The 22,829-nt window shown below is 43.9% G+C and overlaps 3 protein-coding genes and 1 long non-coding RNA gene across 7 annotated transcripts; 2 read left to right on the forward strand and 2 right to left on the reverse strand.

Moving 5' to 3' along the window:
- Positions 1-97: 97 nt before the first annotated feature.
- Positions 98-4,074, forward strand: scpep1 (serine carboxypeptidase 1). Of its 2 annotated transcripts, none has more exons than XM_076996766.1 (13): positions 98-294; positions 690-823; positions 963-1,052; positions 1,142-1,297; positions 1,593-1,685; positions 1,806-1,878; positions 2,061-2,098; positions 2,317-2,445; positions 2,570-2,657; positions 2,761-2,874; positions 3,167-3,304; positions 3,517-3,680; positions 3,882-4,074. In XM_076996766.1, the coding sequence occupies exons 1-13, from the start codon at positions 237-239 to the stop codon at positions 3,942-3,944; spliced, it is 1,338 nt and encodes a 445-aa protein (XP_076852881.1). In that variant the 5' UTR covers positions 98-236; the 3' UTR covers positions 3,945-4,074. The 2 variants fall into 2 exon arrangements, with proteins under 2 accessions (XP_076852881.1, XP_076852882.1); XM_076996767.1 differs by having other exon boundaries at positions 100-294; positions 1,611-1,685.
- Positions 4,075-5,662: 1,588 nt separating this feature from the next.
- Positions 5,663-7,997, reverse strand: atp5pd (ATP synthase peripheral stalk subunit d). Its single transcript, XM_076997506.1, has 6 exons — positions 7,852-7,997; positions 6,864-6,995; positions 6,515-6,611; positions 6,348-6,419; positions 6,106-6,168; positions 5,663-5,846 (listed from the first exon to the last, which is right to left on the reverse strand). Exons 2-6 carry the CDS (start codon positions 6,983-6,985, stop codon positions 5,715-5,717), a joined length of 486 nt encoding a protein of 161 aa, XP_076853621.1. The 5' UTR covers positions 6,986-6,995; positions 7,852-7,997; the 3' UTR covers positions 5,663-5,714.
- Positions 7,998-10,412: 2,415 nt separating this feature from the next.
- LOC143508333 (uncharacterized) lies at positions 10,413-14,216 on the forward strand. Its single transcript, XR_013129322.1, has 3 exons — positions 10,413-10,823; positions 11,988-12,121; positions 12,791-14,216. It is a non-coding gene; the product is annotated as an uncharacterized LOC143508333 (long non-coding RNA).
- On the reverse strand, positions 14,054-21,425 carry ndel1b (nudE neurodevelopment protein 1-like 1b). 3 transcript variants are annotated; one of them, XR_013129320.1, is made up of 10 exons: positions 21,287-21,415; positions 19,857-19,951; positions 17,749-17,902; positions 17,156-17,304; positions 16,862-16,998; positions 16,580-16,753; positions 16,402-16,493; positions 16,111-16,256; positions 14,683-15,938; positions 14,054-14,582 (listed from the first exon to the last, which is right to left on the reverse strand). XR_013129320.1 is itself a non-coding variant. In XM_076996771.1 (9 exons), the coding sequence occupies exons 2-9, from the start codon at positions 19,940-19,942 to the stop codon at positions 15,848-15,850; spliced, it is 1,029 nt and encodes a 342-aa protein (XP_076852886.1). In that variant the 5' UTR covers positions 19,943-19,951; positions 21,297-21,425; the 3' UTR covers positions 14,054-15,847. The 3 variants fall into 3 exon arrangements, 2 of the variants coding, with proteins under 2 accessions (XP_076852886.1, XP_076852885.1); XM_076996771.1 differs by having other exon boundaries at positions 14,054-15,938; positions 21,297-21,425; XM_076996770.1 differs by having other exon boundaries at positions 14,054-15,938.
- Positions 21,426-22,829: the final 1,404 nt, after the last annotated feature.

Consider the following 22,829-nt stretch of genomic DNA (forward strand, 5'->3'; position numbering starts at 1 on the left):
GACGGCGCCGTAACCGAGAAACCCCGCCGCTCCTTCTTATGACCGCGCCGCCCTCTAGCGGCGAGGAAGGGAACTGCGCGGCTCTTTTTAGCAGGAAACGCGCCCTCGATCGCACACATGTCAGCTGATGAAGGAGTCATATGATGGTGTCTCTTCGGCTCGGTTCGCGCATTTAGCAAATCACTCAGGGTGCCAGCTCGTTAGGACTGATTGGGCTTTTCTCCGAAGAGACAGCGATGGCGTGGACCTGCTGCTGGGTTGTTGCCGTGCTGTTTGTCGTGAGCTTTGATATAGGTATGAGAAATGGTTGGTCTCCTTTGTTTGACTCTCTCTTAGGAATTTGTAGGTGCATCTGAACAATATTTCTACCGTTTGAGGTAACAGCTTTGCCCTTTTTGGGTACAGTCTTAAAAACAGTTTTAAAATAGGATCATCCAGTGGGTTTGTGCTTCTGTGGAGAATACAGAAAGCGAAAGACTGAACTCGTCCGAAACTTGAGACGAACGTTACATTTGCGTTCAAGGTTTTGAAAGTAAAAGTTACGACGGTTCATTTACGACAGACGGTTCATTTACGACAGTATCATTTACTCACATTACGTAACTTTAGTCAAGTTCGAGTTGTTCACTAGGCTAACCTGTATTTTGTAAGGTCTGTGCCAGTCTAAGCGCACTCCCCTTTCGTACCAGGCTGTTCGTATCCAGTCCAAGCCAAAGAGTCGTGGGGTTACGTGGACGTCCGCCAGGGGGCGCACATGTTCTGGTGGCTGTACACTGCAAACGGCTCCAGTTCCGAAAATTTGCCTCTGGTCATGTGGCTTCAGGTGTGTAGGTCATTATGATGATTCAGCAGCTGACTGTGCTTGTAGCCATCACCTTTGACCAGTAATGGAGTACTTAGTAAAGTATTGTGTTCTTTGAGTAAATGTAATCGCATCTAAAGGAGTAGTTTTGTTGGAACAGGGAGGTCCTGGAGGGTCCAGCTGTGGTTTTGGAAACTTTGAAGAAATCGGACCTCTTGACACTGACCTTAAGCCGAGGGAAACCTCCTGGGTAAAATGCATGAATGTTTTCCATCAAGCCATAATCTGGTGATACTGAAGGTTTTAGTGACTTTAGTAGCTGTGTGTGTGTGGCTGTAGGTTAATGCAGCGAATGTTCTGTTTGTGGACAACCCGGTGGGCACTGGCTACAGCTACACTGACTCCATGGACGCCCTCACCACAGACGTTTCCATGGTGGCAGCAGACATGATGGTCCTCCTCCAAAATTTCTTCTCACAAAAGCCAGAGTTTCAGGTATGTTTGTTCAATCAAATTTTATTTATTTACAACAGCCGTTCTCTCAAAGCAGCTTTACAATTGTCCATGTCCAAGCCCTAAGCCAGAAGTGACCTTGCTGAGACTGAGAGGAACTTGAAGAGGAACCAGGACTCAAAAAGGGGAACCCATCCTCCTCTGGTCAACACTGCGCAGCGTGATGATATAAATACGAAAGAATGATTAATACAGAAATAACCAAGGCATTTCCACCAGCAGCTACACATAGCATCCATCACCTGATCACACTTTAGTAGAAGTTACGTGTCAACAGGGTCTCCCTTCCATGCAGAAAATTCCTTTCCACATATTTTCGGAGTCTTATGGAGGGAAGATGGCTGCTGCTATTTCATTGGAGCTCATCAAGGTAGATGCGTTGATTGAATATTCCAGGATATGGAATATTATGTCATGTGTTGGGCTGATAATTTTGGCTTTCGTTGCCGTTTGTGATTGATTATTTCTGTCTGGGATGGTCACTTCTTAGGCTATTCAGAAAGGTTCCATCAAGTGTAACTTTGCTGGAGTTGCACTGGGGGATTCCTGGATCTCTCCTTTAGGTGTGTTGAAAGTGAATGCACAAGAAAAAAAATGGTTAATTTGACTGACCAAACAGCACTGGGAGATGAGTAGTTCTACAACTAGCATCTTCTAAAGAAACACAATGGTACAGCCTCTGTTTATGATGAACTGGTTACAGTGGCAACCCCCCCCCCCCCCCCCCTTATTTGTGCTCCTACAGATTCTGTGCTGACCTGGGGACCTTATCTCTACAGTACTGTGAGTAGTACACCATGACCTTGTGAATCACCGGAATATGCACAGAACTTGCACTAGATGGCGATCTTTTACTACGACTGAGGTTTACTAAATGACCCTACTTGCTGCCCAAAAGTTATATTTTGAAACCTTGAATTGTGAACAGTTATTAATCAACATTCACAATTTAAACATCCTAACCGTGTGTGTGTGTGTGTGTGTGTGTGTGTGGCGTCCAGTCCCTGCTGGATGACTACGGTCTGAAGGAGGTGATGAAGGCAGCAAAGACCGTGCAGCAGATGGTGGCGGAGGGGAAGTATGAGGAGGCCACCCAGTGGTGGGCGAACACGGAGAACGTGGTGGAGCAGGTCAGGATGGGTGTGGTCACGCACCATTCGACAAACGAGGGAAAACGATTCATGAGATTTTCATTGTTTGGAGTGTTTATTGCATTGCGTGTAGATTTCTCCCATGTTATTAATACTATTACAGAACACGAATGGAGTGAATTTCTACAACATCCTCACCCAAGACCTCAACAACATGAGGAAATCCAGTGCAGGAGATGAGAGCTGTCTTTGTAAGCCACGGAAGCTTACACATCAATACATATTCTTTTTTTTCAGTGAGGTTTTCTGCACTTGCTCTGAGGGGAAATGTGTTTTCAAAATTGTCCATCACAGCCGTCTTAAAGCGACGACACGTTCGTCCCCTGCATCGGCAGTCGCTGGCGGAACTGATGAACGGGCCAATCAGGGAGAAGCTCGGAGTCATTCCAAAGAATGTTACTTGGGGAGGTAATGAACACTGGCTCTGGTTTCCATACCTGTCAAGTGCACCTTTTGTGTTTTTATTAGTTTACAAGTTTGACTATAGACAGGACAGAAACAACTATAGATGGATATTTGGTAAACAAGTTGTTGTATTTGTTTCACAATTTAAGACCATAAAATGCTCAGAATGCATAACTTGCATAAATTCTTTGGCTATTATGGATGACGTGTACACACACATTTAGATCGCCCCCAATTTAAACGCCAGATGTCCAGCTTTTTCAGTGTGTGTTCTGTATTAACGTGCATGTCACAGGCCAGGCTGAGGACGTGTTTTCCAGCATGGCTGGAGACTTCATGAAGCCTGTGGTGGACATAGTAGATGAGCTTCTGGCCGCAGGAGTCAATGTGACCGTGTACAACGGGCAGCTGGACCTGATCGTGGACACCATGGGTAAAGTTCAACATCCAAACATGACAAATGTAGCAATGCAGCACCATGTGTAAATGACGCCTTTTGTGGGTTATTGTAGTCTTGTGTGTAACCTCATGAACAATCCACACAAGGGGGCTGCTTGAACAGGTTATAATGAAGCCATGGCTTCTAGTAACAGCGTTAGGGAAGACGGGTTTCTGCCAGTCTGGTGAGAAGATGCATGTTCCCAGGTCAGGAGATGTGGGTCAAGAAACTGAAATGGGACGGACTCGCATCGTTCAACAAGATGAAGTGGACTGCACTGCAAGACCCTGTAGCAACTAGTCAAACTGGAGCCTTTTATAAGACCTACAAGAACTTCGCCTTTTACTGGATCCTCAAGGCTGGCCACATGGTAATCCAGCCCTCCTGACTGACTGAATTCAATAATTATTTTAATAGTTTTAAATGGAGGCACACCAAGCTAATGAACAGTGAAACTGTCAGGATTATACAGTAACTTCACATGTTTCCATTGATTTCAATGTGTGCTCAGTAGAGAAAAATGTATTACAGCTTTCTGCTGTGGCATTGACCATCTCTTCATTTATGGTAGATCCCTTCTGACCAGGGGCAGATGGCTCTGAGGATGTTGAAGATGGTCACTCTGCAGGAGTGATGAAGATTCAAGCCATTGTGAATAATCAACACCCATTTTGTCAAAATATGCACCTAATTTTCACTGCTAAACCAAATGGATTATTTTTTAATTTGTGCAGGTCTCCACAATAAATCTTTTTTTAAAATAATTTGTCTGATTGAATTCTCACCTCTGACCACCATTTGTTAATAAAATAAAATCACTGTAGATATTGTACGGGGTCTGTTCTGGCTAATTCACGGGGCAGTTTTTAGTTTCACAAACTAATGGGCTAGGAAGTCTGGTCTCTGCCAACCTTTTGCAGAATACACAGAGCATCCAACTTGCACCTTGGGTTTCAAAGCATAAAACAAAAATGCTACGGCTGGCCTGTCCATCCGTTCCAAACGTCTTGTACGGTTATGACTTCCACCATGGCCCGTGTCAGACTGGCCTCTTCCTCTTCATCTCGTTTCCTCCTTTGCTGGACTCCTCTTCATCCCACTCAGCCTCCTCATCCACCTCCAGATCTGTGGAGCGCTCCACACTCTCCCTGCCTCACTGCTGTTTCTTCCTTCATTCTTTCTCAAAATTACACACACACTGTATCAGCTAGTTTACACGTCACAGTTTTGCAGAGGGACCGCAACTGACATTTTTATAAGGCTACCTGAGAATTCAGGTTTTAGAATATGATTTTGGGTTATTTTGAACTAAAGATGAAAATATGACCATGCTTATTGCTCAATATACGAGATCCAATTCAGACTGTGAATGGTGATGTAGGCGAGAGTCGTGAGAGTATTTCAAAGGCTTGGTAGGGAGGTCTGTGAACATGAATACTCTAGATTCAATGCTGCACTGTGAGCATGTTTCTTTTTCTTTTGACATGGGGTAGGCATTGAAGTACTATCCTGAAACTAACCAATACAGACACTGGAAGATCACATTAAACTATATATGCAGAGATTACTCGCCACCCAAGTATAAATTATTTGCATTACATGAGAATCACTTGATTTTCTTTAAGCAGTATAGATGACCATGGGGTAAGGAGCAAATGAACATACATTTGCCCTCAAAGCTCATCACATGTGTGCACCGTAGATCAGGTATCACCAAATGGCGGACCGCGGTCCGGATCCGGACCCGAACGCCGCCCTGTCCGGACCCAATCACATTCCTGATTAACTGGATACGGACCCAAATGCCAAAAAAAATGTAACGGGAGACTATATTTTAAACCGGAGAATTTATTTTCAGACGAGTGTTACGTTCGCCCCCCCCCCCGCTCAACAACTTTCGTTCGCAACACCCCCCCCCCCCCCCCCCCCGCTCAACAACTTTCGTCCGCGGACCCGGACCTAAGGTCTGAGCTATCTGCCAAAAATGGACCGCGGAAAGATTTAATTGATTACCCCTGCCGTAGATGATGCATCATGAAGCTGAAACCTCAGTCACAGGTGCTCTACTAAAATAGGTTATTACCATTGTGAAACATTAGACTTCACTCGTGAACTTCAGTGCACTCATTGTAAACAGCACTGCTGTTTTTTCTCAAACACCCCAATCCTGCTATATGAAATGCAAAAGTGTACTGAGTAAATGGGGTTCAGCCATCTCAAAAGAACCATGACTGTCCCTTCAGTTTTGTTCACAATTGAACCATTTATTCTATTTTAGGCCATTCAGACAGTAATACTGTGCATCGTGTCTTCCACAGAGAAACATGACACAGACAAGACTATACAATACTATCATGTACTGAGGGGTTTATTCATTTATAAACAATATGATTCAGCTAATAAATTACAAATCTGCAATCGGTTTGTGTGGCCAGTACGGATACTTCTCCTTATCCAGCTTCGTCTCAGGGAAAGCTTGGTTGAGGTCTTCAATGGTCATCTGGTCAAAGGGAATCATCGCCTTGAACTTCTGAAGCTGTTGAGGACCAAGTCAGACAGATTCACAGGTCACTAACAGTACGTATCTCAATGTTAAGTGCACATTGTTGATATAAATCACCATCACTGAGGCTTATAATTGGAGGTTCAACTCATCATTGACATACAAAAACAAATGTCAGTTTACACCTTTAGGCTTTCAAAACAGAACACGTTTGTAGATTGTGCTAAGAAGGACCATTTATCAATGAATGTACAGTGATGGTTCAATGTAATCCAATGCACACTCCACTTACCTCCTTCTCATACTGAGCAATGCGAGCTTTGGATTCCTCCATGAAGGCTGTGGCACTCTGGTTCTGCAGCATGGCAATAACCAATTACCAATAGATTAAAAGAAAGAAAAAAAAGATCAACCATGAAGGAGGTTTTAACCATCATGACAAAAAAAAAAGACAAAAGTGTAAAAATGTGCACAAGGCACAGCACTACTCCATGTGCTGGAGTTTATAAGAAAATGAATAAAAGTGTCACTCACAGCCTCCTGCTCCTGTGCATTGATCTTAGAGGTCTGGGTGTCCACCGGCTCAGGAACGCTCAAAGCAGCAAACTGTGGGTTGTGCGAGACGTCAACATGGTACAAGGATTGTTGAGGCACTGACGACGCAGCAGTGAGAGCCTGAATAACGGACTATTAAAGCTCACCTTCTTCTCAAACTCCTCCACCATGCCTGCCTTGGCCACCGTCTTCCTGTAGAAATTCCAGTCAATGGGCGCTGGTTTTTCTGGCAGCGAAGCAAGTCTGCAAAGAGAGGACCATGAACCATCAACGACATAAAGAAACACAAAGACAAATGAGTGTGACTCAAAGCACATTGTCACGTAGCAAACCTAAACTTTAATACTTTAAAATATCCAAGGGAATACCGATGCTACACCATAAACGTAAGCCCGATGCTACACCATAAACGTAAGCCCGATGCTACACCATAAACGTAAGCCCGTAGGCAACTCTGGGACGCGGTCGCTCCAGAGGGCTGCACTGAGCACTCACTTTGCAGCGATGGCATCACTGCGAGTCTTCAGGCTATTGAACATGGGTCTCTGGTTGGGAGGGACTCTCTCTGCAAACGCCAGCCAGTCTATGGCCTTCACGGCTACTCGTCGCCCGGCCATGTTGTTATCCCTGCACAGACGTTCAGAGAGCACAAATCCGTTACAATTATTAACATACGAAGACGAGCATATTGCTAAAGAAAGAGAGAGAGACAAAAAGAAAGAGAGAGGCAGTTTCTTCAAGCAGACATGTCTCATCATGTCCTTGCAGTTTGCAATGTTAAGTCACACACAAATACCGTGAGAAAAGATAGAAGACAGAAGAATAAACGTTGGAAATGCCGAATGAAGCAGGAGAAACCCTCAGTACTAACACAAACTCGCAGTACTCTCACAAACCCGCAGTACTCTCACAAACACTCAGTACTCCCACAAACACTCAGTACTCCCACAAACACTCAGTACTCCCACAAACACTCAGTACTCCCACAAACACTCAGTACTCCCACAAACACTCAGTACTCCCACAAACACTCAGTACTCCCACAAACACTCAGTATTCTCACTCTCACAAACACTTGAGATTGAAGGCTAACAAACAGCTAGCTTGACTTGGGTTAGCTTACAAGAATGGCTCGCAGACGCTTTGACTCGGTTTGTCTCACTCGTTTTAATTCAAGTCATTTGTAAAGAAAGCTAAACAAATATTTACTTTCTTACTAAACCAAGTGTATTATAAAGACCCGCGCAACAAAATGTGGAGGAGCAAAAGGACCAGACTGCAGCTAGCCGTGTGGCTACATTATGCTAGCCAAGCAAAGCAAGGTCATCATTCAAATAATCTCATATTTGTAAACCATGGCTCGAGAAAAAATACTCTTATGTATTGTCAATGACACCAAAAGGTAAAGTCCAACTTATGACACGTTTATAAGTAAGATTTATATTATTCTGAAATAATGTCTTTACCATTGACGGCTACTTACTTGTCAAAGACTAACCGCTGCAAAACTAGAAGGCTGGGTTAGGGCCGCCGGAAACGGAGATTCAGTCGTCTTACGTCTGTTACGTTGGGCACCTCACAGACCATTACTGACACCTAGCGGACATGTCGGAAATGTCTATTATTTTGTCCCAGGCGCCCCAACACACTTCCAAGTCTCCATCAGTATTTCGGTGGCATTGTTATGACACCATAAGTGGGCTGGAGAGCCGAAACATCGAGCTTAGCCTTGAATTAAATACCCTTTTCAAAATATTCCAGAAAAGTTCCAGCCCACGCCATGGCTGCATGAAAACAGGGCCCAAGAATAATTTATGTCTGCATTTTGGCTGCTTTGGACTCTGTCATCTCAGTATATTCAGGTCTTGGATTGTACTGATTGTGTGTGTGTGTGTCTCCTTAGTCTCTTCATGCCTTACTGCCCGTTTTTGTGTGATACCCGGTGAGTTTTGCCTCTAACTACTCTGTTTGTGGTTCACCTGATTGGAATATTTTATTTAATTTTGTTTTATCTTCAATGTTTATTACCCTTGTCTAATTTTATGATTGTATTTTATTGTACATAGTCCTTGGGTGCTAGAAAGGCGACATTAAATAAAATACATTATTATTATTATTACCATGTTGAACCAATAAGGTCAATAATAGTTTGTGAGCGCTTTTGCTGCTCTCCAAAGATCTTTGTAAGCTTTAATAAATGTTTCAAGGTTAAAAGACTGAACTCGGGAATGTTTCTCTTTTGCATCAAATGATCACGCTGCAACTGTTATTAAAAATTAAGCCCCCAATTACTGTACCAGTACTTGTGTTCATTACATAAATATAAATGAATGTGTGCACACTTCTGAAAGCTGCTGATCAAATCTTTTAACGTAACATAGAACCGATTACACCTGTCCAAGGATCATTTGCATATTTCTGTTCATTTTCCTTCATCTGTAGACAAATAGGCTATAAGTTCTGCTGTAACAGTGTGATGCCTGGGGCAACATGGAATAATAGGGCAGACGCATGTGCTGGGAACAGAGACCATATATATACAAATATATGGTCTTTGATTAAGAAATTTGAGGCTTATTGAGGGCAAATCCACGAACGTCAGGGTCACGGTTCAAAGTCACAAAGCCAACGTGAATATCCATAGTAACTAACAAAGTAAAACTAGGCAGGAAAAAGTAAACAGGAAAAAACTCACAGGTTAAACAGACAAAAAACAAGAAGAAAGATTTCTCACTTACTAACAGCCAGTTACTAACTTCTCAATGCAGTCTTGGCTGGAACGTCAAGGTAAAACAAAGATGATCCTCTAAAAATTGATTTTTGGACAGTGTAATATCTTGGATCCTTATTCACTTTATCTTTAAACTACACCAAAAATAAAATGTCCCAGCAGTAGTATGTAGTTGTAATGGCAGCTTTAATGATAGGTTGCTTTATGCACACTTGTGAATGGGGGAGGGGGGCAACTGTAATTAAATTTAGAGTAAAAAAAAGATCAAACATATCCTTTAAAGCATGGTAGTCAATCATAAAGATATTTTATCATTCAGAAAGAGTTTATAATGCTAGAACGTGTTCAGCTTGTAATTTAATGAAAAAATTATGGAACAAATGATTTTATGGTGTCTATGAGAACACACACACACACACACACACACACACACACACACATATATGTTGAGAAAGTGTGTCCTTATGTAAAGACATAGCAAACCCTTTACAAAGACTACAAGGAAATTATACCATTATGCGCCATGTGAATCTGCATTCTCAACTTTGGGAGGCAATAATGTGAAGGAAGATCTTGTCAATTCATGATCTCGTTTATAGTGATGATAAAGGATTTTCTTCACTGTGTATTGTTTGAATATTATTTTACAGTGGTCACCTGTTCTCTCTCATCAGGGCGATTTCCATGTGTTGATTTAACACCTAAGGGTTAACACCTATTTAACACCTAAGGATTTTATGCCCTTAGGGCGTACTCACACTAGGCTCTGTGATCCGGGCCCGGGCACGGTTGCCTGCCGAAGCACGGTTCGTTTGGCTAGTGTGAGCGCTCCAACCGTGCCCGGGCCCGCTTTGAAGAGGTGGGCCAGGGCACGATTCATGTGGACTCGGGCACGGTTCGCTTCTAGTGTGAGCGCTATCCGTGCCCGGGCCCGCTTGGTGCCTCGCCTGATTGGTTCATTTCGCTGGAACTCAAACATGACATCAGTGATGCGACGCTCACGTTAAACAGTCATAGCGGCAAAGCGATTAGCAGACAATCGTTGTGTTAAATTATCGATAAATCTGTGCTTGCACCGTGTTTCTGCACTCCCAAAACGACTCCAAAAATACAATACAAAGAGAATCGTGAACTCTATAATGTTGTGCGAGCGCGCTTTTTTCCAAATAAAGCGGCGTTGTGATGACGTAAGCGTGCTCGGGCCGGGTTGCTGAAGCGAGTGTGAGTGCAGGCCAGCGGGGGAGTGGGGAGGGGGGATAACCGGGCCCCGGCACGGAACGAGCAAACCGTGCCTAGTGTGAGTACGCCCAGGCCCGTCGCGATGGGGCAGGCAAACCAGGCAATTGCTTGGGGCCCCAAGCTGGCCTGGGGCCCCCAGACAACAACAGGTTAAGAATTAAATGCAGCGACAAACTGTGTGAGCCCCCCTTTACATTCTCAAAGTCATGAGCAATGACACTGTTCTCAGAATCCCCCTCAAGGGGCCCCTCCCACCAGCTGCTTAAGGCAGGTAGACACTGTCCTGGCAGACAGCCAAGTTTTAGACGCCGGCAAATATGAAACTTAACCATGAAGCGAATTTATCCATCAGGAAGCCAAAAGAGAAAACAAAAGAAGGAAGAGGAACACAAAAAACTAGTGGTGGGCCGTTAACGGCGTTCGTTAATTTGATACTCTTATCGGGCGATATAAAAATTATCGCCGTTAATATATCTACTAAATGGGTAAGCAAACTATGATGACTTTCAACTTGACAGTTTAGCTCGGCTGTATTCCTAACCAAATTGCACAGTAGGGGCGAGAACGAGTTTTCAAACCTGTGAATTAAAAATCGTACGTGTGTTTACATGGATGCAGCCACGAAGTCGCCAGGTTTGCTTCATGGAAAATTCATTTTTAGGAACGTAAAATATTACCGGAGCGGAGCTCGGAGCGGTCGTTTTCTGCATGGTCCTAGCGCTAGATTCGTCGCTATTTAAATATTTATTTTTAACCGTTAAAACTTCAGAGGACCAAACCGGCTTTTGAAAAAGTCCCCCCCAAATTATGTCCGTGAGATTAAATGTACTAAATGTTGGCTTACATTTCAAATATCATGTTTAGCTGAATAAACATGTTATCAACCCCTTTTAATATACAGTATGTAGGCTTACAAATTCATGTTTAACTGAATAAACCGTTGAACACGAGTAGCCTACATTTAATTGAGCATGTTTTTTTTTTCTTCAAGTATCAAAGTAGAACAGCTTCCTCAAGCAGTCATTGATGCATTTTGGAAACAGGAGATGAGCCCCTGGTCTAATGCACCCTCTGTATTAAGAAATCCTATCTCAAAAACTGACTTTTAGTCATTACTTGGGTAGCACGCATATGAGCCATTTTAATATAGATTAATCTAGATTAATTTCAAGATTTCAGTGAGATTAATCTAGATTAAAAAAATTAATCTATGCCCACCCCTAAAAAAAACACAAGACAGTGGTAAGTGATGATTTACACTGGATAAATTAGGCCTACCTGTACAAATGGTGTAATTTAGCAGCAGGTAGGCTAAAAACAATATATACGTCCCGGGTAATCCCATACTTAAATCTGCTATGTTCAGCTACAAGTAGTAAATTTGTAAAGTAGTTAGTTTGAGGTGCATATGCTGTGGTTCTTGAAGGTGGACTGCGGCCAGATATGTTTTTTTTTTTTGGCCGGAGGGGGGTTTGGGCATGAGATTTCTGGTGTGGAGGTTGGGGGGGGCCCGGTTGGTGTCTTTGCTTGGGGCCCCCAAATACCTTGAAACGGCACTGAGTACGCCCTAATGGGGCTACCCCAATTGGCATTTGTGTGTAGGAGTTCATTGTTATTGTTTGCATTTCAGTGTGTGTGTTTATTTGCAGGGCCCCAATCCAGTGTTCTCATGGAGAACTACGGTTGCCATGCAACAGTAATTGTGGGAGGGATCGTAACTCGGAATGACGTGCAACTCGTTGGCTCAGACTGGTGGATCCGTACATCACTGCAGTAATCACAGGTCAGTTGGGCATGGTGCACACGTGCAAGAGGAATGAAGGATGTCTGGTCTGGACGTAGCTGTGTGTCCAAATCACCGCGGTAAGGCAGCACCTGTTGAGCCCGCGAGCCTACCTGGATCTGCACGTCCAGAAGCAGCAGGAGGGGCGGAAGGTGAGTGTGCAGGGTGCCGTCTCTGCCCTCCTGACCTGCCTTCACAAGTACACGGCCATCATCTTGATGCGTTCCAAGGCCCGGTCCAACGGTCGCTGTTATTCACTGATGGAGGTGGTGGAGATAAGCTGCTTCCCTACCCGCACGCCACGGGCCCACCTCTGGCAGGAGAAGCACACATAATGTAAACATAAAGTGTAAACAGGCAAACGGAAGGGGGGGGGGGGTGTGTTTGTGTGTGTCACAACTGTAGGGAAATTAGGGTCATGTGTGTTCACTCTGTGTGAACACTGTGCTCTTCAGGCTGTCCTGACATTATATGTCTGGCTTCCACAGTGTGTTTATACACACCAAAGACACTGCATGGTCCTCTCGTGTTGCCGGTGCCACAGCGAGGCAGAAACAAAGGCCATATCTTTGTAGTGTGGTGCTAATCTGGCTGCTATTCTCTTTAAATATTAGTGCTTGGCCACTCTGGAGATTACCTCACCCGTAACTGCATATTGTTGTCTTGCAGGCGTGCTGGTGGACTACACAGGACTGTACAGCAGTGTCTTCCTTGCCTGCAGTGCGTCTGTCTGCACTGCTGGCCTCTACATTTTGGTGTCTTTCTACTTGATGGACAGAGTTATGCTAAGGAGAAGAGGCCCGTCTCACCTGCGCATAACTGCGTTTGGACCACCAGCATCAGCCTGTGGATTCACCCAGGATGAAAGAACCAGACACTGAGATCCGGACGAATGTTTGAAAGATGTGAAGTGCGGAGTGCAGCTGAAATTTTTCATGTTCTCTGCTTTCAGTCCTCTAGCGCCCTGCTGTGGCCAGACCCTGTCACTGGCCATCGCTTCCCTTAGTCAGGTTGCGATTTCATTTGCACATGCTCAGTAGGGAGGGTGTTTGGTCCTCTCCAAAAATTATTTTACAAACATTTCAATAAGACTTTAATAAACAGAACCAGGACTAAATATTAGTTTTGTGATTGATGACCTTGTATTGTTTTTCGGTTAGCTATTGCTCATTACTTGGGGAAAAAAAAACGTAGTAGATTGTCCATTTTCCTAAGAACATTCGTGATTGTATTGTAAATCATGATAGTACTTTAAATCATTACATTTACATTTATGGCATTTAGCAGACACTCTTATCCAGAGCGACTTACAAAAGTGCTACGTAGTTGCTTGGAATCTCCAAGGTAGAATAGATGGTCCTGAACACAAGGTACTCTAAGCTGGAAAAACCACTAGACGAAAGTCACATGATACCTAACAATTATACCTGAATATACACATCCCCTGAGGAAAAAGACAGTAAGCAACTCATGGTACCGTGAACTGTGATAGTATTTTCAATCAAGTCTGATGCCCAGTTATCAGAATGGTTTGAAAACCTAGACTAGATAGCTTTTTATAGCAATAACTTTGGTTATGTTACTTTGATTAACAAACACTTTTGAATGATACTAAAGGTAATTCCTTCACAACAATTTACACACATAATTCATACATACACAAACACCTTTATACATTTGTATTCATTTAAAATAATTAAGTTTTATTATTTTGTCCCATTTAAATAATGTCATCTAGACACTGCTGTTCCCAACTATAGGCTTTAAATGCTTTATACATGTACGGTCTATGTTCATAACACATCAGGTTACATCAGACTTGTACATTTAGTCTATGGGCAGAAAATATTTCAAAGTCACTACGGAAACAGAATGGATTTTTGGAAATGCGTGCATGTACTGAACCAGCTATGTAGAAGAATAGGTCAATGGTCACTTAGTTTTATACTTTATTTGCACATAATGAACAAACCTTTATATCATGATATAATTTATAAATGATGTACAATTTGTAAAATTCAGTCATCTCAAAACATGCAATAAAGAATGTGAAATAAATTAATGAGCTCAGGGCCCAATTTTGGTATGTACAAATTTCTTGGGAAAAACGTACAAACTTATATACATGTGACAAATCAAACCGTCAACAGAGTGCTCTATAACTTAATATTCTGTGTAAAATCAAGAATGGGACCCAAAAAAACAAAACAAAACCACAGCTCCAAAATTGCATGGTTGAAAAAGTGCTGGTATAGGTAATGAACTGAAAGCAGCATGTAGAAGCATTGGGAGATATTTAGTCTGACATGCAGTCTGACCGTCATCCTCACCAACAGAACTACAAAGCACATGATACAAAATGGAGGATCCTGTTCCAGTCCATGTGGTACGTGGTGGTCCATGTACACCTTCTGTTCCAGGTACTCAACCCACCCGAGCTTCCACAGCCTGAGCGTTCCTGCTGAGGACAGGAGCTGGTTGGAGCTAGAATATGGGGGGGGGGACCCTCAGAAGCACTGCGAGATATGTAGTCGGACATGTAGTCTGACCGTCATCCTTACCAACAAAACTACAAAGCACATGGTACAAAATGGAGGTTGACACAGTCACTAATGTAGAAGATCCTGTTCCAGTCCAGGTGGTCCATGGTACTCAACACACCCGAGCTTCCACAACAGGAGCTGGTTGGAGCTGGAATAGGGGGGGGGGGGGGGGGGGGGGACTGAACTGGGGAAAAAAAAACCCTCAAACAGTGAACTGATGACCATTGCACAAAAAAAACTTCAACTGTTATACTTCAAGTAACATTGCACCAAAAGAATTTACATATCCAAAACACTGCCTACAAATAAAACAGCATCTTCCCCGATCCCTTCATATGGGAACTATTGTAAGGACACAGGGCAATGGCTGAACAAACACTAAATACGTAGTGCGAGTAGTGGTGTTAAACAGCAGGCTGAACGTGGAAACAGATTATCTGGCATCCCTGTGTCATAATGACATCATCTATGCAACCGATGCCGACCATCCCAGCAGGCAGGGGAGGCAGCACTCTGGGCACAAACACAAGCCTGGAAATTATTCCCTGGTTCAGGGCTGAAAACAAGACATATTTCCACGTCATTTAGAAGGGTCCTACTACACTGTGGGTCAACCACTACTCTCAGCACAAGGTACTCTAACCATTACATTAGGACTCTGCTTCTGATCCGGACCCAGTCCAGATATAATTCAGTCATACAGTTCACTCGATGCAGGCCTCTCCATGCCTGTTGTCACATGTCCTCAAGTATGATGCTAACTAAAAGAACCCCCCACTCTGTGTCCTTTACTTTATATGTTTAGACATTTGTTGAGCGTCTTGCCTCCTGTGCAACAAATCAAGAATGTTCCAAATCAAGCAGCGGCCTGCTGAAGCCCGCCGTCATTCAGATGGCTTTAGAACAAAAAACAAACAAACAAATTAGGGTGAAAAGTGCAGAGGCCGCTTCAGAACCGGGCTGGACCAACATAGAGATGCCCGTGCTACAGCCTCTCACATGCAACTGTTAAGACACGCACAGTGAGGCACATTGTAACTGCTGCCCAGTCGTGGGGTCTCACATGAACACACACACACGCACGCACGCACACACACACACATAGCAGCAGAGCACTCAAACTGTCCCTTGCGTCCGTCTCCGTGGTGTCCAGGGGCTTGTGTGGAGGAGGCAGGTGGGTCTCTCACACGCTGAGGGGGAGCAGGGCAGGAGGGGACACGGCACGGGGGGATGCCAGTCCCGTCAGAGCACTGGGGTCCAGCCCGTTCACCGTCCTGCACAGTAACATGGTGAGTTAACAACTGTACTGCCCGTCAGGGCCAACATGCCAGTTCCTTATGGCAATATATCTGACCACAGGACACCATCTGATGACACGTCTGGATAAAACTGTAGAAAGCAACGCTGCAGTCCCTACCGTAAGGCAGGAAGGCGTATGCTACTCACACTTTGTCAAAGTACGTGGTGTGGAGCGAGTGAGAGAACTTGGTTGCGTTGCTGTTGACCAGGTTCCCGTTTCCCGTGCTGTAGGTCTTCCTTGCTGCCTGATCCTTGGCAAAGTTCCTGCAGGCCGCCAACTTGGACTCCAGCGCCTGGAAGGGTTTGGGAATAGTGATGCGGTGTGAATGTTGGTCCTGCCCGCTGTGAGGACACCTGGTACCCACACGCTGCTCTACGTGAGCCAGAACCACGAGACCGAAGTTAAAACGGTGGATGCGGCAGAATTCTAGGAATTACCCCAACTTTCCGCAGGAGGTCTCCAACAATGTTGAGGGCAGAAATGCGGGCAGATGGGGTGAGCGCAGAGTTCCCGCAACCGTTGGTCAGCGCTAAGACACAAAGTTTATAATCAAATGAGTGAAATGAACGCGGTTCAGCAAGGGCTTTGGGATAGATGTGAGGAGACATGGTCTACCTTTCTGGTTCATGAAGGGATGATCTATGGCTTTTCCCACTGGCGTAGCCGGGAGGGACAGGGAGGCTTGGACAGCAGTGTCCATTTTGTCAGTGTCCAGGGTGGGAGAGCTGGGCGCAGACATTCTGGTGACATCCGTGGACCTTTCTCGCACAGCCAGCTCTTGCCTTAAATCTATAGAAGACAGAAGGGTGGACCGTGCTGAACTCGGGGAAGGTCCAGTCTTCAGCATCATGGGGACACCACAGGGACAGATGAGAGTAGAGTAGACGACGAGATTACCTCTGGCCTCGTCCTTCAGCCTCTGGACGGACACCAGGAGAGACTCCTTCTCGTCCAGCTCGCTCTCCAAAAAGGCGTTCCTCTCTATGGCCTGGTTCAGACGCTGCTCGAAGTCCTCCAGAGACGTAATAGTGGCCCTGGACAAGTCAACCAAGCCAAACGAAATATACATTTAGGAGCAGTGGTCAAAATATTGCTCTCTATGATAAGAGGCCTTGGCGGAATTGTTTGCCTGTGTGAAGGTATAAAAATACAGGGAAGGAAAGGAAGGAAAATGTCAAGAGGAACTAATACCTCTTGGCTCTCTCAAGGTCGTCGTTGGCCTGCTCCAGCTCACGGACGTACTTGTGCAGCTGCTCCTTAATACAGCGTGTTTGGCCCAGATCGTCCTCCAACATGGAGATCTGCTTATAGCTCTGTGCATACTGTTGCTCCAGTTTCTCCTGAAGAGCACAGCCAAGCACACGATTGCAGAAAGATTTAGAGTGCTGGCAAACATCAGGAGGAGGGGTTATTGGGGATCTGGCAACCCCTTTCTGTGGGCACAACCCTCTAATGAACCATCTGACTGAAGGGGGGCAGGTTTATTTAGCACCAACAAACTGGCCCCAAAACACAAATATAAAAGGTTGCTCTGGGAAGAGGTGTAAGGAAATTGCTTTACTTTATATTAAATGTTTTTCCCCCTCCAATTCCTGCCAATTCACACATTATCTGATTTCTCTAGGCATCCAATTAAGACGCAACAAAAGATTACTTTAACAGCACGTTCTTGGCTCTGTGCCTGAATATAATGTGAGCTGATACTTTCTGCCACATTTAACTTGGAGCCCATGTCACCCAACTCCTTTGGGAGTGCCGTGTGAGATAAAGGGCCCCGGCCCTACCTTTAGGCAGTCCCCCTCACTCCTCAGCCGCTGGTTCTCGGCCTGCAGGTCTCTGATGCGGTGCTCCGCCTGGCCTAACTGGGCCTCTAGCTCCGCCTCCAGCTCACGACTTCCTTCCTGGAATTCCTGTAGCTCTTCCTGGGCATCGTGATATCTGCAAGAGCACACCCAAAGCAGACAATGCTCAGCAGCACAGGAGGCCCCGCTGTGACTTGGGACAGCTAGGATGTCATGCATTCAGCATTTTGACTAAAGCATGCAAACTCGTATGTAACTGAAGAGGATGGGTATTTGGTAACTTAGTCATCGACAGCTGTCCCTGTGGTGAAATAATTAGATACAAATTACCCCGAATCAGAGCCAGTCTAATTTTTACAGAATGTGAATGTGTGTGCCAATTAGTTAGGAATAATATCTGAAACCTCATCTGATTTAGTAATACACATGAGACTGATATGAGGCCGACATGTTGGGTCAGAAAAAGTGCAGTTCATAAATCACTAGGGTTGGAACAGTCCTGTGCAAGAGACAGAAAAAAATATATTTTTGTGCCAAGCAAAGAGTTCTCACAGGAAACACGTGTCAACATGGGCCATTTTACTCTTGCTATTCGTGTACTGTGCACATGATCACTAGAAATCGTCAGTCTGCACATTCCTACCACAGCACTGCCTCACAGTAAACCTCCTGAGCACAAACCCAAGTAACACCAGCCTGAAAACAGGAAATGCCTCAAAACCTCAACACACTTCCCCGTTTTATCTTTGGTTCCACATCGGCCTCAGTAACACCAGTACAGAAACACTTCAAACAGCCTCAGTATGAAACACCAAGATGATAAAAAGATGCCTAAAAGATCAGCACATGGCCCGTAGGTCTGACGGCAAAAGTTACAAAAACATTGCCGGGAAAACCCCAAAATTTGATGCTGGTAAGTTCTGAAAATGTGTTTCCTGTCATAACCAGTAAAAACCCTGCATGTTTGCATGTGACTGTGTTCTTTTATTCTCCCAGATGCTGTTTGACTCCTCCCTCTGCAGGACATCCCTGGCCTTTTAACACTTCCACTGCTCCACCAAAGTGCAGATGGGGATGGTGCAGTGGGGGTTCCAGAACACATTCCGAAATGTGTTTCACATCATTTCCAAACCGACTAAGAGCATCAACTGATCCAAAAACAGCTTCCAACAGCAACTGGGCACTCAGCTCAGAGTGTCTGATGGTAACTGGGCACTCTCTTAGCTCAGAGTGTCTGATGGTAACTGGGCACTCTCTTAGCTCAGAGTGTCTGATGGTAACTGGGCACTCTCTTAGCTCAGAGTGTCTGATGGTAACTGGGCACTCTCTTAGCTCAGAGTGTCTGATTGTTTCCTATGGTTAAAGTAAAGAGAGCTTCATGGGAAGGAACTCTGAACTCCTACAGATGTAAAGTTCCAAAACCATATAGATTAAAAAAAAAAAAAAAAAAACTTTTAATCTTTTGGTTTTTAATACTGCATCCAAAAAGGTTATAACAAGAATAGGGAATAAAATCCAAACATAGTGACAATGGAAGCCCATAGGATACTTCTATATTAATGCAACTCAAGTTGTGTAATGTCAAATCCCATGTGCAGTATAATGCACCATTTATGTAGATGCAAACCCAGTTTTGACCTAATCTTTTTAGCAAACACTATGCAAATACGAGTCCACTGACAGACCTACTAAATAACACTGTATAGAATATCCTAATGCCAATATTTCTATTGGTGTCTCTGCTATAGTTAACGTCAGAGGTATAGCATATTTTCCCAACTTTTGACCACATGAACAGGTGACATTTGAAGCTACATTATTCTACACTAGGGATACATGTATACAGTAACAGAAAACCAGCGACTTAATTAAAGCATTAACATAGCAAAAGGATTTTGACAGATTTCTACCTGTAGGAAAGTATTATACGAAATGTGTCAACTGTATGAGCTGACAGCACACAAAAAAATTTGTTTCACTAAAGCTTAAAATCTTTCACCTGTACACCATACTTTTTATTTAAAAGTATAGACGTAGGCTACTACTAACAATTAGTAAAAAAGAAAGAACAGCAGTCAAAAATCATTTACCTTTTCTTGTATGTGAGGGACATATTCTTCCAGTATTCAATTTCCTCATCTTTTGACGCAAATTTTGGCATCATCTCTGTCTCCATGGTAGACACCTGGAAGGGAGGTGGATAACCAACAGTCATATAGGGTTTGTGACAAACAATTAAACAATGGCCACCTCGATATGCCTGCTCCGTCACTGATCATCCAATAGTACTGTATTACGAGTTCAACAGTGCTGGACCTCTGGTTTGATCTTTCAACCTCAGACCAGAAACCACAAAAATATCGTCTTGGTTTGTGGTCTCTGACTATGCTCTTTGCTTCAAGCATTCCATAATGAATGTAACAACTTTTTTTTGAGCAATGAAGTTTACATTTTATTTTACATTCTGTGATGCACATGAGACATATCACAAGATCTTAAATAAAACTTTAAAATGTCGTACTGTCTCCTCTACAGTGTGCAGAGTTGTTCTATTGCTCCAGTGAAGTTGGTCACCTGGCGTTTATCATCTCTGGTCACATGGAGAATTTGCACTCCAACCAAAACTCGTTTCTAACAATGAAATCTCAGGAAAGAGACGACGTCCGTCACTTTCCTCCAGTTTGGCCCCCTCGCCTCCCAGCAGCTGTACAGAGGTCACCGAGGTCACATTCCTCGGTCATGACACAGTATGTCCATCCCTGGAGGACAACCGAACCCATGTTGCCTAGCAACAGGCTGGCCCGTACGCTAACGTTACATCCTGCGTGGTGACCCTGTGAGGGACACTGCCATCATATTCATAATAAACTGGCTGTTTTAGATTAAATTAGATTCAATGTCGGAGTTTAAAACTAAATTTAAAACATAGCTAATCTAACTGACTACAAATTAAACGTCGCACCGATGCGAAGAACTAAGAACTTGGCATAAATAATCAAACTTGCATGGATAACTCAAGATAACTTTATGAAATGAAGACTCTATGCGAAATGAAGGGTTTTTTTTATTTTAATAAATAAATGTGGACCTCGCGTATTGCTAAATGATAATAAACGCGGTTAACTGGCCAACGGAATACACATTTCACCCTCAAAGACTTGTTATAGCTGACTGGGTCTTTCAACAGGCCGACCGAGACCCGACGCCCATTACACGGCGCGGAGCTGCCGTTAAACCCCGAGTGTTAGCTAGTCAGCTAACGGGCTACTTCTACAGTCAGACAGTTAGATGTCCCATCACGGGGTTTTATCTCCAACATTATCCTCAGGGCGAACACACGACGGCGGGATCCGTCGTCACGTCTGACACGCTCGGCCGCGGTCCGGTGGTCCGGTGGCGGACCGTCCGACACACGGCCGGGCTGGCTAAACAAAATACTTAACCACTTATTCGCTTATTTTTTCGCTCAAACGTCAAACCACCGTGGTGGCCACAAACAACACACGTGTAAATAATTTACCTCAACATACCCGAGTCCGCGGTGCGAGTGAAACAGCTCAGACACCCTCAGCACATCGCCCGACTGCGCCGCTTCCTGCCCAGGAAACGCCAACGCGGCTCGCGATGTAGCGGGGCGGCGCAACTTCCGGTGAGGTCACCGGTTACGAAATGACGCCACTAACGACGATTATGGGGAATATAAATCACGTTACAGGCACAGTGACCCCTCGTTTATCGCGGGAGATTCCAGAACCACCTAAATAAACGTAACTATAAACGAAAATCCGCGAAGTAGAAACGGTATATTTATTCAAGTATTTATACGCTATATTAAGTGTCACCATCGATGCCAGCCCATCAAATATTTAATGATAATTGCTGATACAGTACATTATTTTGTACATGATAACTTATTTAGTTGTATCAGCATCAGCATAAATGTATCAGCCTTTAATGTTTGACACGTCACCATGTGACGCAAAAATACAGGTTCGTAGATAATATTTGAAATTGACACCACCAGTGGGAATTTAATAGTGTAAAAAATGCTTCCCGATTAGAGACGTCCCGCTGGTGCAATGATCAAATCTGAAGGGTTCTAAACTGTAATTTTCTTTTTCTGATCGTGGTAGTCGTGTGGTCTGTAATTAGATAAATACTACAAATGTTATAAATTGCTATTTTGATTCATGCTCACCACAGAACCACGAAACCCACGCACATAAGATCGTGATGTCCAGTGTTCTGCTCTTCAAGAACAGGAAACATTTCACAACACTGTTACACTTAAGATTATTTTATTATATTTTTCATACACCAAGCAGGATGACAGACTAGTCCCGTCCATGAGTAATGCTGCAGTCAGGTCTAAGCTGTTCTGCTGTACAATTAGCCTCTATTAAAGTTAAAAACAAGAGATATATCGTATTTAATTTTGTTCCATTTTATTTGAGCCCAGGTAGGCCTATATCTTGGGGAAATGTAGCCGGCTGCCTTGATCATTTTACCTTTTCTGTGTCACTTCTATAATATAGTTGCCCGAGTAGCTATATCCAGACAAATGTTAAAATACCACGAGATAGAAACGAAAATAAAAATAAGCAAATAAATAAAAATACAACCAACTTCACTTTCCCAGTACGTTTCTTGGAAGACAATATGCAATATATCCTACCTAGTTGAACTACTGCGTCTTCGTTAACAGTTACTGAATGTAACACAAGATGGCGCATTTTACCACTTTTACCACTACAGTGTTATTGTAGGCTAAAAGCGCATCCTTTCATCACCGATGAAAATGTTAGTTAGAACTATATTTCAATGTAGCTATTTAAATTATGTTATACGACTTACCAATAGACAGAGCCACGCTAGGGAATAGGATGTAACGTTAGCCAGGTAGGCTACAGATATGCTGTGTCCAAAAACGATACCTCACCGGACCATGTGGTCCGTTCATGCACTTTTTAAAGAGATAGTCATCGATACCGGTAGGTTGTCTGGCACTCTGCCTTTCTAGTTAGACAGCATTCTGTTCACCTGACACTTACAAGCCACACAGC

Source organism: Brachyhypopomus gauderio, chromosome 2 (assembly GCF_052324685.1).
Source record: "Brachyhypopomus gauderio isolate BG-103 chromosome 2, BGAUD_0.2, whole genome shotgun sequence".
In the NCBI taxonomy this organism is placed as follows: Eukaryota; Metazoa; Chordata; class Actinopteri; order Gymnotiformes; family Hypopomidae; genus Brachyhypopomus; species Brachyhypopomus gauderio.